Source organism: Rutidosis leptorrhynchoides, chromosome 3 (genome assembly GCF_046630445.1).
Source record: "Rutidosis leptorrhynchoides isolate AG116_Rl617_1_P2 chromosome 3, CSIRO_AGI_Rlap_v1, whole genome shotgun sequence".
Lineage (NCBI taxonomy): Eukaryota > Viridiplantae > Streptophyta > Magnoliopsida > Asterales > Asteraceae > Rutidosis > Rutidosis leptorrhynchoides.
The window spans coordinates 45516911-45536154 of record NC_092335.1 but is presented as its reverse complement, the minus strand read 5'-3'; the positions used below and the strand labels follow the sequence as shown (position 1 = coordinate 45536154).

At 33.7% G+C, this 19244-nt stretch overlaps 1 protein-coding gene and 1 pseudogene across 4 annotated transcripts; both read left to right on the top strand.

Annotated features, from left to right (window-relative positions):
• The first annotated feature begins 628 nt into the window (after positions 1-628).
• Positions 629-4467, top strand: LOC139899933 (histidine--tRNA ligase, chloroplastic/mitochondrial-like; annotated as a pseudogene).
• Positions 4468-7724: 3257 nt separating this feature from the next.
• LOC139896045 (transcription factor-like protein DPB) lies at positions 7725-12969 on the top strand. Of its 4 annotated transcripts, none has more exons than XM_071878624.1 (9): positions 7725-8033; positions 8767-8813; positions 10732-10775; positions 11126-11188; positions 11303-11458; positions 11654-11722; positions 11832-11930; positions 12346-12416; positions 12528-12969. In XM_071878624.1, exons 1-9 carry the CDS (start codon positions 7792-7794, stop codon positions 12649-12651), a joined length of 915 nt encoding a protein of 304 aa, XP_071734725.1. In that variant the 5' UTR covers positions 7725-7791; the 3' UTR covers positions 12652-12969. The 4 variants fall into 4 exon arrangements, with proteins under 4 accessions (XP_071734725.1, XP_071734724.1, XP_071734726.1 ...); XM_071878623.1 differs by having other exon boundaries at positions 8767-8843; XM_071878625.1 differs by having other exon boundaries at positions 8767-8843; positions 12346-12420; positions 12528-12630.
• The last annotated feature ends 6275 nt before the right edge of the window (positions 12970-19244 follow it).

Sequence of the window (19244 nt, the reverse complement as noted above, 5' to 3'; positions counted from 1 at the left end):
AACGCCTATCTGGATTCTTTCGTGTTGTTGACGTTCGTTGAGCTGCAAGTATACCGCAATTACAATAAACCATCGTTATTTGATGTGTTTGTTGACGACCTGCGTGCTCGCTTTTTAGAAAGATGAACAGGTAGTTTTTTGGAAAGATGGAACCCTAATTTGGGGACGAGGAATAAAGAGTGAGGTGAAGTTTTGGGGGTTTTTATGATAGAAGAAGAGAATACAATGACAAAAATGCCCTCACATGACATGCACGTGATAAGGGGTAACGGTAGGTTTTGACAGAAAGTAGACGGGGGGACGAGGGCTGTACCCTTTTCATAGTTTGGGGACTCGGATTGCACAAAAAAAAGAAAAAGGACCGGGAGTCAAAGTCGATGTTAAGTTCAGGGACGAGGAATGAAATTTTGTCTTCCTAATTAGATGAAGAAAGAAATCCCAATGTATATATATATATATATATATATATATATATGCGTCGATCGATATTTTCGTGAAATGCATATATAAATCCTTTTTTATTTATTTATTTTTTATTTTTTTTTTGCTTATATTAACCAAACCAAACCTAAACCTATATACTCTGTCAGTTTATCATCTAGCTAGGTTAACTCTCCAATTCGATAATTCTCAATGGCGAATAAACAACTACCAGATTTTGGAGGTAATGGCGGGTCGACCCGTTCTGGTGGCACCACAGCTTCACTTTCATCACCGCCCGTCGATTGCGCACAACAGCAACAAAAAATAGACGTAAATCCCCCAAAAAGCACCCGAGATTTCCCTCCTGAAGATATTCGTCTTCGTAATTGGCTCTTCAATAACTTCAAAGAGGTTGGTTGAATTTTTTTTTTTTTTTTTAAATCAATTAATTCTCATGTTCTTGTTGCACTTCTCACGTTATGTTATACGTACAGAAAGCACATCAATTTGTTATAATGAATTGAATTATGTGTTTCACTTGTTTGATATATTGAGACATACTGCGTCTAAAATGGTTTGCAATTTTGAATATTGAATATTAGGTTTCACGTATGTTTAGATTTGAAGAGGTCGATTTTCCGTTACTAGAAAACGAAGCTCTTTATATAAGAAAAGCTGGCGGGGAGGAAACAAGGGATCAGGTTTAGTAACTTTTTCGTTCTTGTTGTGTATATATAACAGATTCTTGACATGTTAGAAGCATGCAGTTTCATATTTACAATGTGAAATGCAATGCAGCTTTATTATTTTGAGGATAAAGGAAATCGACGAGTTGCGTTGAGGCCATAGCTTACTCCTTCTTTAGCTAGGCTTGTCTTACAGAAAGGGTACTTCTTTGTCCAGTGTTTTATGGTTAATTATTTAGTATTTTGTGATTTGTGTATTCTGGTAAGGATGTCAGAATTTGATGTACGTGTTTTTTTTATGTTCAGACAATCTTTAAATTTTCCGATAAAATGGTTTTGTGTGGGACAATGCTGGCGGTACGAGAATACGACCAGGGGAAGGCGTCGTGAACACTATCAATGGAACATGGATATTATTGGTGTGCCTGGTGTATCCGTATGTTCTTGTTATTTCTTTTATCATTTATTACCCGGGATTACCCGGGATATTCAGTCATGATTGGTCAATATTGAGTCAAAACGGTACAAGTCAAACTTGGTCAACATCTGAGCGTACTCTTCGAGTTGACGAGTACACCACGAGTACGTACATAGTCTTGCAACCTTATGTATTGGAGTGTAAAATAAGCTTAAGTATTTGTTGTATTATAATAGGGAGAGGCTGCGCTCATCTATTCCATTGTTACATTTTTCAAGCGAATTGGGATAACTGCAAAAGATGTTGTGATCAAGATATCTAGCCGAAAGGTTTGCATTTATCTTAATTATTTTTTCATAGTACTTGAAGATATTTTATTAGTTCGTTGAAATTTAACATAGCTTCCTGTGGAACTTTTCAAAAGTTGATTGTAGTACAGGCTCTAACATTGTAACCAATGTTATTAAGTTGATCTGTTTGTGTCAGCACAGGTTCTACAGGAAGTGCTGAGCTTGTATTCTGTACCTGAAACTTCGTTTGCAAAAGCTTTCAGTATTATAGATAAGGTTAGTGGATCATCTGTGTCGAAAGCTAATCTAAATTCGACACATACTTGCGGTGTCCATTAAATATTGTGACTTCATAGGAATGATTAATTAGTCTACCATATCATTTTTTCTTGTGTGCATATTGTGCAGTATCTACACTACATTACACTACGCTACACCTTCTCTTGTATGGATTATGTTAAATGATGTATTATGAATTTTGTTGATATAAAGATGGCGAAAATACCCTTGGAAGAGACCAAGAAAGAGCTGGAGTTGGTTGACTTATCAACTGTGGCTATTGAGGATTTGCTGCAAGTTCTTTCCATGAAGTCTTTGACGAAGTTGGAAGGTTTAATTCACTTAACGAATATGTTATGAAAACTTTGATAAATGCTATGCCCGGCAATTGACACTTAACTCTCAAATTGGGTCAAGCTTTCGGGTCAAATAGGTCTTGAGAAAAATTAGGTCTCGCAATGTAAACCAAAACTTTAAAAAAGGTACAATGTGTTTCCCTCCAACCTATTGGGTCCTATATAAAATATAAATGAACAAGTCAAGTGGGTATTAATTCATAAAGCTCAATAAATATGGATAGGTCTAATGGGTCTAGTGAATGGGTCAAGCATAAAAGATCATAACAAGTTTCATCCGTCAAGCGTAATCATAAATGTAAAAATCAAATGTAAAATTATAAATGCAAAACGTAAATATAAACGTATAACCTAATCATAAATATAAAAATCAAATGTAAAAGTACAAGGCCCATTTGGACTCATTTGACCCATTTCGACATGTTCTCCTATCCGACCCATTTAAAAATATGACCCGTTTGATCCATGACCCATTCTAACCCAAAACAATTTTAATCTGTTACCCAAACCGACCCAATTTAACCCGTTAGCTAGTATAATAAATGCACAAGTTGAAATTACGTTTTGGTTTTCAACAATATTATTGATAAATACGGTCCTAGTAAAGGAGTGTAGTTGATCTAAGTAAATCCATTTGTCTCTTTTTAAGGATCAAAGTTTATCGAAAGTATATGGTAGACTGATTAATGACATTTAAATTGTTAAAGTTGCTACATGCTTAAAACTCTACACTCTATTTGAAATCGTGGTCTCTTCTTTTCTTTGGGGTTTCGTAGCATACATATAATATATTGGTATATATTTTCTAGTTGATTAATTTATTATTTATTATTGTTTTTGTTTCCGCAGAGAAACTAGGAGGTGAAGGGGGGGAAGCAGTGAGTGAACTAAAACAGCTATTTACACTTGCTGAAAATTATGGTTATTCTGATTGGATTCAGTTTGATGCGTCTGTTGTTCGGGGCCTCACTTATTATACTGGGATTGTATTCGAGGTCAGATTGATTAATTTCTATGTGCTCATAAAGATAAATAAAATACGATGAGAAAATTTGAAGTAAATTGTGGTCTTTATGAATTCTTGTTACACTAATCACTCTACATGCAATATTCTGATATATGTTCAGGGTTTTGATAGAAAAGGTAAGCTGCGTTCAATTTGTGGTGGTGGGCGTTATGATCGTTTGCTTTCTACTTACGGGGGTGATGATAAACCCGCCTGTGGCTTTGGCTTGGGTGATGCAGTCATTATTGAAGTGAGTCTGTAAATTCAGGAACCGTTTTCTATATCATATGACATATCCTACGCATAAATTGCTTCTTTTATAGTCTTATGGCAAATAACATTAACAACTTATTGGTTTATATAATTGTTGATAACTAACAGCTGGTGAAGGAGTTACAACTCTTACCGAAACTTCCTCTTGAAATGGAAAACATTGTCTGCTCGCTCGATCCAGATCTTCAAGGCGCAGCTGCCATAGTTACTAAAGCCCTTATAGAGAAGGGCCTGTATGTTGATCAGGTTTTGGAAAACAAACCACTGAAATGGTAAGCAGTAGTTTTAATATGTCATTCTACTATAGAGGTGTCAAATTGGACGGGTCTGACAGGTTTGCTAAACGGGTCAATTCAGGAGTCGGTTAAAATGTCTTGGTGCAGGTTGGGTCTGGTTGGTCTGTAAAAACTTTTAAATGTAATAATGGGTCTGGTGGGCCATGATAGACAAAAACATAGCCCACATTAATACGTGAAGGGGTAGATATTGGCCACACTTATGGGATTTTGAGTTGTATATAACCTTTGTTTGTATACATCTCAGGGTGTTTAAGCGAGCAGCACAAATAAACGCACAGAGATTGATACTTGTAGGAAGCTCAGAGTGGCAAAGAGGTATGGTCAGCGTCAAGATCCTTACAACCGGGGAACAATACGAAGTTAATGTCGATGAGCTATGTAACACCCCATGGAGTGATCTCAATGTTTTATACAAGTTTAGAGACCTGAATGTATGATTATATATTATGTTTGAATGACCAACTTTGCTAGACATGGTTACGTTACTATCTTTAAGGTTACAAGTACAATTATAAAATTTAAAGTAATTTAGTAACTGATGTTAAATTTGATATCATATTAGTGTTTATTTGTTTAAATGATTTGTTAATTTTGGTTTATCAAATTTGATTTTGTATAAATCAGATCAGATGATTGATGATTTATTTATCTTGTTAATTTGTATTTAAAATACATTTTTTTAAAAAGAGGAAAAATAAGTTAATGGATGCCATGTTACAAGTAAATTTCACTTTTTAATTAAAAAAATTGACGTCACCACAAGGTCATAAATGGTCTAACATTAAAGATAGCTATCTCCAGTGGCGGATCCAGAAAAAAATTTCACCGCGGGCAAAAAAAAAATTAAAACGTAAGAAATTTTTTTTTTTGACAAAATATAGAGGTTTTGGGGCAAAATATAGATTTTTATTGAGCAAAATTTAGAGGCTTTTGAGCAAAATACGAAGGTTTTAGGGCAAAATTTGAAGATTTTGGGGCAAAATATGAAGGGTTTGGGGCAAAAAAAACAAATTTCCACCTGGGGCAAAATCGAAAAATCGAAAAAATTTACACTAAAATTTCGAAATCGTCGGGGGCGGCTGACCCCACTTGACCCCCCCTCCCTCCGCCCCTGGCTATCTCTATCGAAAAATCCAAGTATATAACTACAAAATTGTTAAGGCCATTCCTAATGGTGCATGTGATATCACGGGCATGATATCACGGGCAGTTATGCACTTTTTGGCCAAAAAGTGCAAACTGCATGTAATTAGGCAGTGTCAGTTTCTGACATTTTAAAAGACTAATTCTGTCGCGGCGTAAAATCGAGCCCGTCAAATGAGCTAGCGACGAGTAACGGATTCTGACGCCTCCATCGCAGCGTCAAAAAGTGACGGAACCAGGCGTGAGTCGATTACTTGATGGAAGAGAGAGGGAGCGTGAGGGAGTGAATGGACCAATTACCTTGAGAGAGAGAGTGTATATATTTGTTATTTATCTATTTTTTATATATAATTTCCAATTATATTTTACCACATCATCCTCCAAATATTTGACACAAAAACTTGACATTTTGGGTTAACGAGAGTCTAATACAGTCACTGTCAAAAAACCAGTTTTCACCAAAAAGTGCACAATTTGACTCTGACATCACCGAAGTTAGGAAAAGTCTAACCGTCATGTCAATTTTTGTGTTAAATATTAGAAAGGGTGATCTGGTAAAAAAAATTTGAGTATAAATTGGGTGAGAAAAAATAAATTAATTATAAATATATATATATATATATATATATATATATATATATATATATATATATATATATATATATATATATATATATATATTAAATTAGAAAAAAATCTGATTGGTTGAAGGCAAAAGTAATTTTTTTTTTACGTTAATGACTCAACTGACGCCCCTACTGACGAAAACTGATGACCCATTAAATCCGTCAGTTTTAACTAGTTGTGGAGCCCTCGCTTCGCGCCGGGGGCTCTATTTTGAATGGGTGTTAAAAAAAAAGTCTTTCCTTTTGTGGATCTATTTTGTAAAAAAGAATTTTTTTCGACATCTAACATTGAAGGGTTGTTCCTTTTGCGAAAGTTGCTTCTTTTATCGTTAAAGTTAGTTGATCTATTTTGTAAAAAAAATTATTTTTAGACATCTTTTGATAGCATTGAAGGGTTGTTCCTTTTAAGAAAGTTGCTTCTTTTATCGTTGGAGACAAAAAAAAAATGTAGCACAGTAGTGGCCTATGTGGGTCCTACTGTTTGAGCACAGTGTAGAAGCCGGTAAAGCGTGGTGGGTGTTTTTGGTGTTAGTGATGGGATAAATAATAATTTATAGAGTTAATTACACCGATGGTCCTTGTGATCTTGGTCAAATTACGTCACTGATCCCTAACTCTTAAAAATTGTATGCTTCGTCCCTGTGGTTTTAAGTCCAAACGGCGGTGGTCCCTGTGGTCTTGGTTAAATTACGTCGCTAGTCCCTAACTCTTAAAAATTATATGCTACATCCCTGTGGTTTTAAGTCAAAACGGCGGTGGTCATTTTTTAAACTTCCGATCCGTCAAATGTCTCTGTTACATGGAAACACGTGATGATCACATCATGTCTAAAAATGTAATTTAAACACGTAAATGTAATTTAAACACGTACTCTTTATTTTTAAACACTATATACCGAATAAATACAATTTTTTCTTTTTGTATAGTTGTAAATACAACTTTTATCTTTTGTATACACATTTTTTTTATTTATTATTTTTTTAAAAGCAAAACAACTATATACCACTAAAAACTGTAAAAAGAGAAACATACATGATCATAAGAGAAAAAAAACACAAGCACTGGCCCTAAGATAGCCCACATGCAGCCCCTTCGAAACATACATGACACAGCCCCTTTGTATACACATTTTTAGATTAAACTTTGACATCTCAATCGTATTCATATATGTTTGTTACATGTTCGACTTAAGTTGGACATAAACTCTAATAACAAGCATATCTAGTGTCAAATCTTTCACAACTTCAATAGAGCATTACATGAATTCAAAAGTATATGGAATACCGAAGGCTAAATTGATATTTGCTAGTAGCACCAACAATCGTGATGAGATTATGATCAACACCTAAAGTCTAAATTTGATTCTTTTTCAATTCCCTTATTTCTTACTCCAATTTTAACCAAGACTACAAGGACCACCGCCGTTTGGACTTAAAACCACATGGACGAAACATATAATTTTCAAGAGTTAGGGACTACCAACGTAATTTAATCAAGACCACAGGGACCACCGCCATTTAGACTTAAAACCACAAGGACGAAGCATATAATTTTTAAGAGTTAGGGACTAGCGGCGTAATTTAACCAAGACCACAGGGACCATCAGTGTAATTAACTCTAATTTATAATATAGGTATAAAGTAGTGGGTTCGATTTATATTTTAATGAAAGTTAGGGGGTTGATTTGTAAAAAATGAAAAATTGGATAGTGCTATTCATAATAAATTTGACAAATTTTGTCTATTAGTTATATAATAATAATAATAATAATAATAATAATAATAATAATAATAATAATACGTGATCTGACGTTTGACGCACTGTTAGAATAGGTCTAATAGCCATTAAACAGTCTTTAGAAAATCCAATAAAAAATCCAAAAATATATAACTACAAATATAAATCCTGTTTTGTGTTCCCTCGTAACCAAAATTATATTCTGTCAGTTTATCATCTAGGTTAACTTCCCAATTCGATAATTGTCGATTGTCGATGAATAATAAACAACAAGATTTGGGTGATAAAATCCCATCATCACATGTTTCTAAACGTAGAGGTAGTGGCGGGTCGACCCGTTCTCGGGGCACCACAGCTTCGGGTCAATCTGTATCCACAAGTGGCAGTTTCAGGTCCCCTTCAACCCGAAGCGAGACTCCGGTAATGACTCCTATTAATGACACGAAGTTTAATGATGCTGATGATGATGCTGAATCTCAAGGTGGTGTTGTTGTTGGGTATGAACTCTTCAATATAAAATTTTCTAATTGTTATAGTCATATGAAATAACTGCTGAATTAATAAGATTAGGGTTTCAAAATTATGCAATAATTGGGTTACATAAGGAAATTAAATAAACTTATCGTAGAAAACCAAATTTTAGTTTTCATATGCATAAAACCCTAATCAATAATAATTATGTTATATATATTTATTATATATTATATATAATTATTATTGTTCAATAAATCAGTACAATGAAATAAAAAAGTGTGATAAATGCATTTACTAATATTGGAAATGAGGTTAGAAGTCCAGCATAGGTTGTTATGATGTCGCTTAAATAAACTTATCATGGTCGGATGGCCCCTAGTATTCGTACAAGGGTTCTTAGGTTCAAACCTCACTAGCAGCGAGGTGGATCTACAGTGGTGCAACCGGGGTCAAATGCCCCCGATGCCCCAAAACCCCAATTTTTCGGCCGCGTACATCTTGGGGGTGGTGAGGAAAGAGTCAGAAACGGGATAACCTGGTTAGGCCACGTACATTTGATAAAAATACTCGCCCTCTCCAGTTCCCGGGTAACGGAACGCCTCATATGTTTAACCGTTTACAAAATGAAGGGAGCTAACACATATGTTGTTGACGTATATAAATGTTGTGACAATATAAAACGGTATATGTGTGGTTAGAGGGTAAGATATTTGTACCTAATGAGTTAGTAATTAAATGGAGGGTGTTAATGTACAGTAAAAAGAAGAAACGAGGTCAACGTGCAACTCGAGGCGATAAAAAAGGTAGAGGACTCGGGAAGCTTAGCTTGAAAGGTCTGTAGTTTGTATTTTTGTTATTTTATCGAGAAAGAATTTTTTTTTTTTTTTTTTTTGAAAGGCAAGTAAGTTTTATTAAAATATAAAGAAACGAAACAAACTAGCAAGGAGCTAGACAAGACACGAGGCTACAAGCGACCGCACCAAAAAAACGCACAAACAACCAACAAACACGAAGCTATAGGAAACACACAATCACGAGGATATTAAAAGAACACGACACAACAGCTAATTAGACTATGATTCCGAATCCGAAGACGCGCAAGAAGAGCAGCCTGAGCAGCAATCGATATCCTCTTCCGAGTCTTTCATCACGTTCTTGATAAGATATCTATCTTGCCATCGAAATTTATCCCGAAGCCGATTGCGTTTCATATTTCTCCTACCCCACACATGTTTAATGAAATGACTTTTAATCAAAGGATGAGCTTTTTTCCCCTTAACACGAAAACGAGCTATCGTGGTATATGTTAAACAAGGGGACACGTCATGTAAATCATCAAAATCTCTTCCGATTGGGCTAGGATCACCCGCATCACATTCGTCTGAACCCAGGCCCATCCCATTTGAGGCTTGTTTGACCATTTCAGAATCTTGGTCTGGCCCAATTGAGAGCTCCTCCTCATTAGCAAGTCCACCATCACAAGGAGAAAAAGGGTTTGTTGGAACGTCACTTTCTTCATTGGGTTTCATTGTATTATTATTATTAAAATTGTTATTAATTTCTCCAACCCTCGAAACATCTGCACTCGTGCTATCATTAACCTCAGTAGCCACATGACCATCTTTTGATTTCTCGTCATTAAAGCTTACATTGGAACCACTCGACTTTTGGGTTGCCTCCACCTTCATACCATCATCATAAGATAACACCAGAGAAAAGGCCATTACCGGCGAATCAATACCAATACTATCGACGTTCGGATTTTTGATGTCGTTGTCAACTGGGATCTGATTTTCTTCTCCTTTCTTCTCCTGTGGTTGACTTCTCGAACAAAACATCGCCGGAGGTGTTGTACGAATCCTCTTGGCAGGAGGATTGTTCCGATATGTTATTAGCTTTAGCTTGAGACTCGACATCATTGTGTAGACCTTGTTTATCATCGATATCAAAGGACTTACAGTCCACTTCTATCAAGGTCCAAGATAGACTCTCTTTGCTATAACTAAAAACAAGTTTATGATTGTTCAATGAATCAGGAAGATTAAACTCGAGATTTTTACCACCGACCTTAAGTTCGATGCGATTAGCCACCGGAAACTGAAACTCCTTATAGTCTTGATTGTTACCTGTGAGCTTATCAGCATAAGATCTTTCCTCCCAATTAGTTGGTTTAGATGAAACTTGGTTCCATGGAGCAGCCGGGAAGTCCACATAACTATCGGCGTTGAAGGAGCTTTTTCCATCATAGCACTCTGAACGATTAGTAGCCCCTTGCTTTCTCTCCAACGCTTTGAAAGCTCGAATTCTCTTTCCGTTTATTTGAATGGTATTTAAGACCTTAGAAAAGCTTTCATCATCGCGAATGTCCTCGAATCTAACGTATCCGAAGCCTTGGCCACTCGATAATCTCTTCCGAGCTAGATACACGTCTGTAAGAACACCATACTCTTCGAAAACTCCCCGACAATCAGCTCTAGACCAAGTGTCCGGAAAGTTGAAAATCATAAACGACGAAATACGATTATAACACGACTTGGTACACGCATAGCCATTCGACTTGGTACACGCATAGCCATTCGAGAAAGAATTTGAGTATTTACAAATAATTGTTTGTGTCACTTGAAACTATTTAGCAAGCATTTCACTATTCTCATTTTTGGTTTCCATGACTATTCATTACTACATTTTAATTTATATTTATTTTGTTATTTGTATTCTTAGTGTGCCAAAAAGTAGAAAAGATGGGAAGAACTACCTATAGTCAGGTTAGTGGATTTAATTGTATGATCCAAATTCAGATTTACCTTCCCGTACGAGTAATTAAGTCTTTATAAACTTTTACATTCACTAATTGTAGAATAGAATATAATATAATAATATTATTCTCATTTTTACTTATATTGGCAATGTTTCTTTTTGGTCATATCTATCATCTTTTATATTGCCCTGTTTTTACATTTTCAGTTTGCAACTCAGTTAGTGTAGATCGTTATGTGTAACGTCTATTGGTCCTGTATATCAAACTAGATGAATTTAAAGTAAATCGTTATAACTTTCTTACGGATTTAAAGTCATATCATGATAGCCAAAGCTGAACATTAAAGTTTAATTTTAGGTTGCAGATGAACTAGTAGCTGAATTTTCAAAACCTGTCAATGGTATTCATGCTCCTAACAAGGTTCATTTCTTTAAACTTATGTACTAGATATGCTGTACTCCTTGGTAATACACATTGCATAAAAACTATTTTTTTTTTTTGCTTATTCATTAGTCTCTTGTTCTACTTAATCAGTTACCACGGCAACAATATGATGAGAAAAATATTCGTCGAAGAGTATACGATGCACTAAATGTGTTCACGGCCATGGATATTATGTTTAAAGATAAAAAGGATATACATTGGAAGGGTCTGCCCCTTTCTTTCTTTAACAATATACAACAACTAAAGGTCAGCCATCAGCTTAGAATATTTTTTATTTTAAACTTCAAGGTTAATTATGAAATTGAAAACTCAGCTATTATCCAATTTGACAAATATTTCTTTTCATACTAGATAATTTTATAGCTTTTTCTTAATTTTATTTTTTTATAATCATATTATTTTATCATTTACAATTCACATCCATGTTGATTCAAAAATCAGAGTGACCGGCTTGCTTTACAAAGTAGGTTTGAGAAGAAATCAGCTTATTTACAAGAATTACAAGATCAAGTGAGGACGATTTTTTCATTTTAAAAAAATGTATATCTTAATTTGTGTATGGAATGAGGACAATACTTTTGTCCACTAAGTTGGTTTTTTTTTTTTTCCTTTTACAAAGTATGAAGGTCTTCAGAATCTGATACAACGAAATCGGGAATTATATAGTTCCGGAAATGCTCCGGCCGCTGGTGTGGCTTTGCCTTTTATTCTTGTGCAGGTATATCTATCTATCTGACCATGTTTATTATATTCTTTTTTAGCTTTTTATCATGATAGAACGGTAAACAACCTGAATTCCACTAAATAGTTTAAAAGAAGATGCAATTCCCAATAAAATAAGAACAAGTTCCATTTATGAATGTTTCATATGTCGGCAATATACGACAAACTTACAATATAGAATTACTGGTTTGCACATTGTCACAAATGCATACTTTTGATGAGATTGATTTTGGACCACAATGATTCCCTCTAATTTGTCATTATACTAAGGGTATTCTGGTCATACAATTGTTCGGTCAATGCTGTAATTACTTTAACATTGAGTAAAAATATTACTACGTATCATGTAAAATCATTACTAAGAAAATAGAACTAGTAATTAATTTGTTCTTGCTATTTCCTAATTGTAGACTCGGCCTCATGCCACATTAGAGGTGGAAATTTCAGAAGATATGCAGCTAGTCCATTTTGATTTTAACACGTAAGTACATTTTACTTATTTTGTTTCTATGACTACAAGCTGCGGCCTTAATATGGTCACATAACCTTATTACTTATAAATCGTAATCTTGTTTTACTGGCATAAATGCAGCACCCCTTTTGAGATACATGACGATAATCATGTCCTGAAGGCAATGCAGCTATGTAATCAATCAAAAAGTGGTGATGACATGGCAAACAATAGCTATTGTGGGTATACTCAAAGCGCGTGTTAAGCATGAGCATTACTTTTTTCTTGCTCTGTACAAGTTTTGCCATGTCTTGCGTAACCTGTATATGCGCCATATATTGTGTATATTCTTGATGGTTTATTCTCTTTTGCTACAAAACAAACTCTAGTGTGCAATGTGGTCCAACTCGTTGTTTCACTTCTAGGTGGACCATTGAACTTGTAGGGCCCATGGCCATGATCATCGTACACTAGGATTAAGATCGTTCTTTAGAAATTTTGGCCTACTTTTTGGAATATGTTGAAACAAACGATGCGGCTGTTTGTGTCGAGTGCGTTTCACTTATTTTTTGTATTTGCTAGTATATAGGATATGATTATGGAGTTCTATGGAGTTCAATTATGCTACAACCACTAAACGATGTTAGGTTTTGGCCTCTCTTTTGTCGAATGACATGTTCGTATAAGATGAAGAATGGAGATTTTCAAAGTTAATAACTCAATCAAATAACGAACTTCGGAATGTAAAAAAAAACCAAAATATATAAGTGAATATCTCTAATAAGAGTCTAAATGGCATCACTCTTAAAGAATTGAGTCTTAAGGGCATGACTCTTAAAGAAGCGAGTCGAATAGAGTGTCTGAAATTTTTGGGCTAGACTCGGGAATAGTGTCAGAAATTTTTGGGCTAGACTCAATGTTTATTCGGCTCGAACTTGATTCGAATTTGATTAAACTTTCAAAATTATGCTCCAATTCGAGCTCGAATAACTATTAATTGTTTGAGCATGAATTCAATGCTCGTTTAATCCTTAGGTATTTTTGATTCAAAGTTGACTTTTGAGATTAAGATGTTCTTCGGGGACAATTAAGGGGAAAGAGGGAATAGTTCAAATAAGTTTTTATATATATATATATATATATATATATATATATATATATATATATATATATATATATATATATATATATATATATATATATATATATATATATATATATATATCATTAAAGTAAGTAGAGATCTTCATTAGAATAGTTCAAATAAGTTAGGAATCATAACTGAAAGTTAATAAAAGTCTCTTTCAAACAATTATTATAACTCAAAATCTTGAATAGAGATTGGTATCATAAATTCAGACCCCATAAGCTATATATGTAAGTGAGTATTTGAGTCTTCTATTTATTTTTAGGGTTTATTCAATTTGTAAGTTGTTTTAGTTATATCAAATGTGGGATGTAAAAAGTAAAGGATGTTTGTCCCGCATAAAAAGTACGGAGTAAGTAAATAGAGGTTTTATACATGTAACACACATCAAGTGCACATTTTTTTAATTATATGATGTTAATACAACTTTTTTTTTCTTTTTCTTTTTGTTATCTTTTTATTTTATTGTATTTGTATTTGTTAAGTTGTCATATGAAACATCAATTAAATTATATTATGAAATACTAATTTAAACAAGCACAAGCTTATCTCCAAATGTCTCTTCTATTACGAAGACCACATGGTGTGAAGCTTATGCATGAATGTTTTTAATTTACTTTCACGCATGAATTTATTGTACACCGAAGTTACATATTGACTTTAGACCGATGGTTATGTCATTTCCTACCTTCCTTAATGAAGGTAGGTAGCGTGCGAAACTAGTCACAAAGAAAGGAAGTGAAACGTGAAACCATGTGCAAGTTACTACCTTGACGTCCCTTGCCATAGAGGAGATGTGACTCACTAATATTTTACTTGTAATTTGTGCTTTATATATTGTACATATTATATTTTGTTGATATTTTTGTGGGTACTATTTGGTGAAAGATAGCAAGGGTTTAATGAAAAGCTAATGAAATAAATTTAAAAGATTTGTGCTAATGTAATATTTACGTGAAAAAATAGAAGTTTCTTAACCGGACTACGATAGAGAATGACTTTAGTAGAATTTATAATTGTATACTAATTTTTTTAGGTTTTATGTAGAACCCTAAATATTTTCGTCATAAAACTTCTATACAAGTATATGGAAGTTGAGTTGCTGGAAGCTGTGAAATAACAAGTCACGTCCTATGTATTCATGAAAAAGAATAATACTGGTAAAGCCATGATATTTACGTTACATTTATTATTTATTTATTACGGAGTATATTTATTATTATTATTACTGTATATTATTTTTAAAAACATATAGAAAATCATAAATAAACACTTGTCGATGTTAGAAACATGGGAGCCAAAAAGGCCCACGTCCATGAACAAACTACCATACAAACACGTACTAAAAAGGAAAGAAAAGGAAAGGAGAAAAATACAAACACAAAAAGTAAAAGGGTCAAAAGTGAAAAATACAAACAACCGCGACAAACTTAGGTGGGGACGTGGGGTGAACGAAAGTGAGTGGGATAGTACGCTTAGAGTCTTTGACCTTTCAACCGATATCTTCAGCATTGCTCCTTACAGAATAGGGTCATTTCTAATATCTGCTTAAATCCCAAGATCATTAGACCATCTGTAACAATGGGTGCTGGAGCTTAAAATTGACTAACACGCCTGTAGCAGGCGGCTAACAAGGCGTGTTGCAGGATCTTTGGGTGAGACATGCTGGAATGAGGCACGAGACAAATTCGAGCGTGTACAGCCTTGGTTAGCAACGTGGAAGTAAAATAGTGGTTCAATTCAAAAGGATATATTTATATCCGTATTAAATTATAATTTAATTTAAATTATATTTATTGATAAACTTTTCTATATAAATACAACATAATCAAACACAATTTCAACTCACATTTCTATCTTTCACTCATTTTTACTCTTTCAATTTTCTAAACAAAACATCAAATATGGAGGCTTATTTAGCTATTACCGATAATTCTTCAAACGATGACGATTTATTATTAAAAGTTATGGGTGCGTACTCCGAAGAGCTAGATCGAGAAGCTGATGAAGGCCCAAGTGAAAGACCCCCCACGAGCACCATCTATGTATCTTTATAGGGATTGTGAAGGTGCTGGAAGAAATCTATAGAGAGACTATTTTTGTGAAACTCATACGTTTCCTCCTCACAAATTTAAGAGACGTTTTTTAATGCGCTCGCAATTATTCCTACGTATCATACAAGGTATATCCGAATGCTCTCTTAATCGTTTGCCTGCACACTTTGATTTTTTTTTAAACAAAGACCCGACACTACTAGTTGTCAATGTTTTAAAATATATCAAAAGTGCCCATCTGTGTTACGCCAATTGACATACGGTACAACATGTGATATGTCTGACGAATATTTTCATATGAGTGAGCAAACATCATTAATGTGTTTATACAACTTTTGTTTGTGTATTACTGATTTGTACCAACAAGAATATGTACGAAAACTAACTGCACACGATATTCAACGATTATATGAATCGCACGAAGCAAAACATGGTTTTAGAGGAATGCTTGGAAGCATCGATTGCATGCACTGGAAATGAAAGAATTGTCCTGTTGCATGGCAAGGACAATTCATGAGTGGTCATAAAAAAACCCCATCTATTATACTCGAAGTTGTAGCTTCATATGATATGTGGATATGACACGCCTATTTTGGTGTAGGCGTGTAGCAGGTTCCAACAATGATATCAATGTGCTAAACTGTGATGACCCGAAAAATTTCGACTTATTTAAACCAATTCTCTATACGATTTTTTTATTTTGACACGTTAAACAAAGTCTGTTAGATTGAGTCTCAAAATTTTAGAACTGTTTCATATATAAAATTACCTTTGACTACTCTCGACGATTCATGAACAATTATATGTATGTATATATATATATATATATGTACAACTAAAAACGACTTTCCTACAGTAAAACACTATTTGCTACAGTAAAAATGACTTTGCTACAGTAAAACACTATTTGCTACAGTGAAACTGTACTTGCTACAGTGCTACAGTGAAAACGACTTTGCTACAATAAAACACTATTTGCTACATTAAACACTATTTTATGTCGACGAACTAGCAAACAAAAACAGATAAGGCGGCCATGCGATCGCATGGCAAAAATACTGAAAACTCGTGCGATCGCATGGGGTACTGTAGCAGGCCAGAATCCTATAAAAGCTCAAGCTGGTTTCCAGTTTCTTTCCAATTCTTTCCTCCGTATTATTTATTATATTTATATTATTATTATTATTATTATTATTATTATTATTATTATTATTATTATTATTATTATTATACATAAAATACTACGACGAGGTCTTGAGCGTATCACTTTCAAAATAATTTTTCGAGCGGGATAGAACTAAGAAAATTATGGGTTATTGCCAAGGAGGTTATGGGTAATGTTCGGGGGTATATTTAACCTAGTGTTTATCATCTCCGTTACGTCTACGTACTTTTCTGAAATATTGAATCACAATATTGATACGTTGAGATCTACGGTTATTTGGTAATCCGAGTTTCGGTCACATTTTGGTGAACGACTTTATATGTTGCTAAGGTGAGTTTCATTTGCTCCCTTTTTAATTGCTTTTGCAATATATATTTTTGGGCTGAGAATACATGCACTTTATTTTAAACGCAACTAGTGGAGGACTCGCGAATTCGCGGGACTATGTGAGTGTTTGTAAAGAAAAATGTTTATAATTATTGTATTTAATGTAAGTAGTTATGTTAGTTGTTCTGTATCCAATGTATGTACATAAAATTTAAAACAAACCATATATATCTGTAAAAAAACATTAAAAGTTGAACATAGTATAAAATACTTAAACAGTTATTGTAGACATACAAAAAGCATTAATAATGAGAACCAAAAACATATTTATTATATAAAAAATCTAGAAGGAAATGTAGTCATTGAAATGCAACATAAAAACAAATAAAAAAGTTTGTTTGAGGCATTTGCCTCGTGTGGTTGCACAATCAGACCACGTTTATTGTAGCATGAGTATTGCGTGTTGAAAAAACACACATTATATTTATGCAAAAATTTGACAATGCATCAAATCAGAATGGTTGAATCTTTGGTATTTTGAGAGATGCAACTGCATCAGATGTTTGTTGACTTGGTGTGTCTTCAGCAAGAAGGTTATTTGGGGTTGTACTCTTACGCCTAACAGAACTTGAATTCGAAAAACACTGTCGAACAAAATTCTTTTTCTGTGAAATGACAAATTAAATATAAAATCATCAATCGTAAATACATATCCAAAAAAATAATTGTATAAATTAGTATATATATTATGTCTAAATTATAATTTATGAATTTAGTACAATTATGGATTGAGTAGAAATTTGAAATAGCTGAAGACCCGCGACTTCGCGACTTCGCGGGGATTTTTGAGTGTTTAATGAAAAGTAATGTTTAGAATGATTGTATTAGAGTAGGGTAGTAGCGTTAGGTTTTACCAAACAACTATATATTAATTTTAAAAATCAAACAGTGTGGACATAAAAAGAAAATGAAATCACACATTTGGTCTGAGTGCATTCTAAAATTAAAAAAATACATATGCAAAAAATGGTAGTACAAAGTACATATGACAAATGGATCATAAGGTAATTGTGATCTTAATACATGATCACAAATGGGTCAGAGTACATCTCAAAATTAAAGAATACGTATGTATAAAATAATGAATGATGATTGTAGCAACTATAAAACAATAATAATAATCACCTTGTTCAACGTGACATGTTTTTCAACCTGTACCATGTTGTCATAAAACGCACTGCACAAAAACTTCTCACATTAGACTGATAGGCCAACATGGCAAAGTAGTAAAAAATGAGATAAATTGCGAATTTACCAACACAAAAATGAGAGTTTTGAAATACACCCAATGGTTGCTAAGGTTCTGAGCAGATCTCATGAAGTTTTTGTACTCTTCGAAAAGAATGATTAGTTCCATTTATAAAAACAACACTTTATATACCAAATCAAAAATGGGAATTAGAGATGTAGTTGTAATCTTATAATCAATCTATCTACATCTATTTACCAATTTAAAATGACAGTAACCATTTACAGAAGACTATGATGCTTATACCTCTTATCCCAATTCAAAAAGACATTATGTTTTTAACATGGTGATGAGATTTAAAAAAAAACTTAAACTTTGATTATTACTGGGATGACACATTCAAAATTTGAAAATTAACCACCAAAAAAAGTTATAAAGTTGATTAAAACAGAAATTAGGGAAAAAAATTAAGAAATTTAGTTCATACATACCGTCGATGGAGATGTTGAGAAGCTATTGTTTCGCCATCGCATGTAAGGTTCCAACCGACATAGTTGTTCTCGATTCCTGATTTCATACACATTAAGATTAGAAAATTGAGTGGAAACATTTATAGTTGATTTTGATAAGTATCGACGAATTTGGGGAGAAACTTATTGTTTTTTCTATCTGAAAGTCATGAATGATCAGATGGTCTAGAACCCCTAATAACTATCTGAATAACCTATGAGAGAAGACATCTTCTAAAAGTTCACTATCACGAAAATGAAAATGCCAATCATCTGGTTGAGCAATAGTAAGTTGCATCCTAACTCTGTAGCTTTTAAATCGTTTAAAATCTCCTAAATTTGAAGCGTATAATCTTGAAGGCTGTCAAAAGCAAAGTAGCAGGCTTTATTAAGCAAGATGTTACTTT

What these genes read in the sequence shown, in the direction of transcription:
- LOC139896045 (XM_071878623.1), top strand. Translation starts at nt 7,792, where the DNA reads ATGAATAATAAACAACAAGATTTGGGTGATAAAATCCCATCATCACAT. An exon ending in CGGGAAGCTTAGCTTGAAAG is followed by an intron (nt 8,844 to 10,731) that starts GTCTGTAGTTTG and finishes TTGTATTCTTAG; the next exon opens with TGTGCCAAAAAGTAGAAAAG. An exon ending in TGCCTTTTATTCTTGTGCAG is followed by an intron (nt 11,931 to 12,345) that starts GTATATCTATCT and finishes TCCTAATTGTAG; the next exon opens with ACTCGGCCTCATGCCACATT.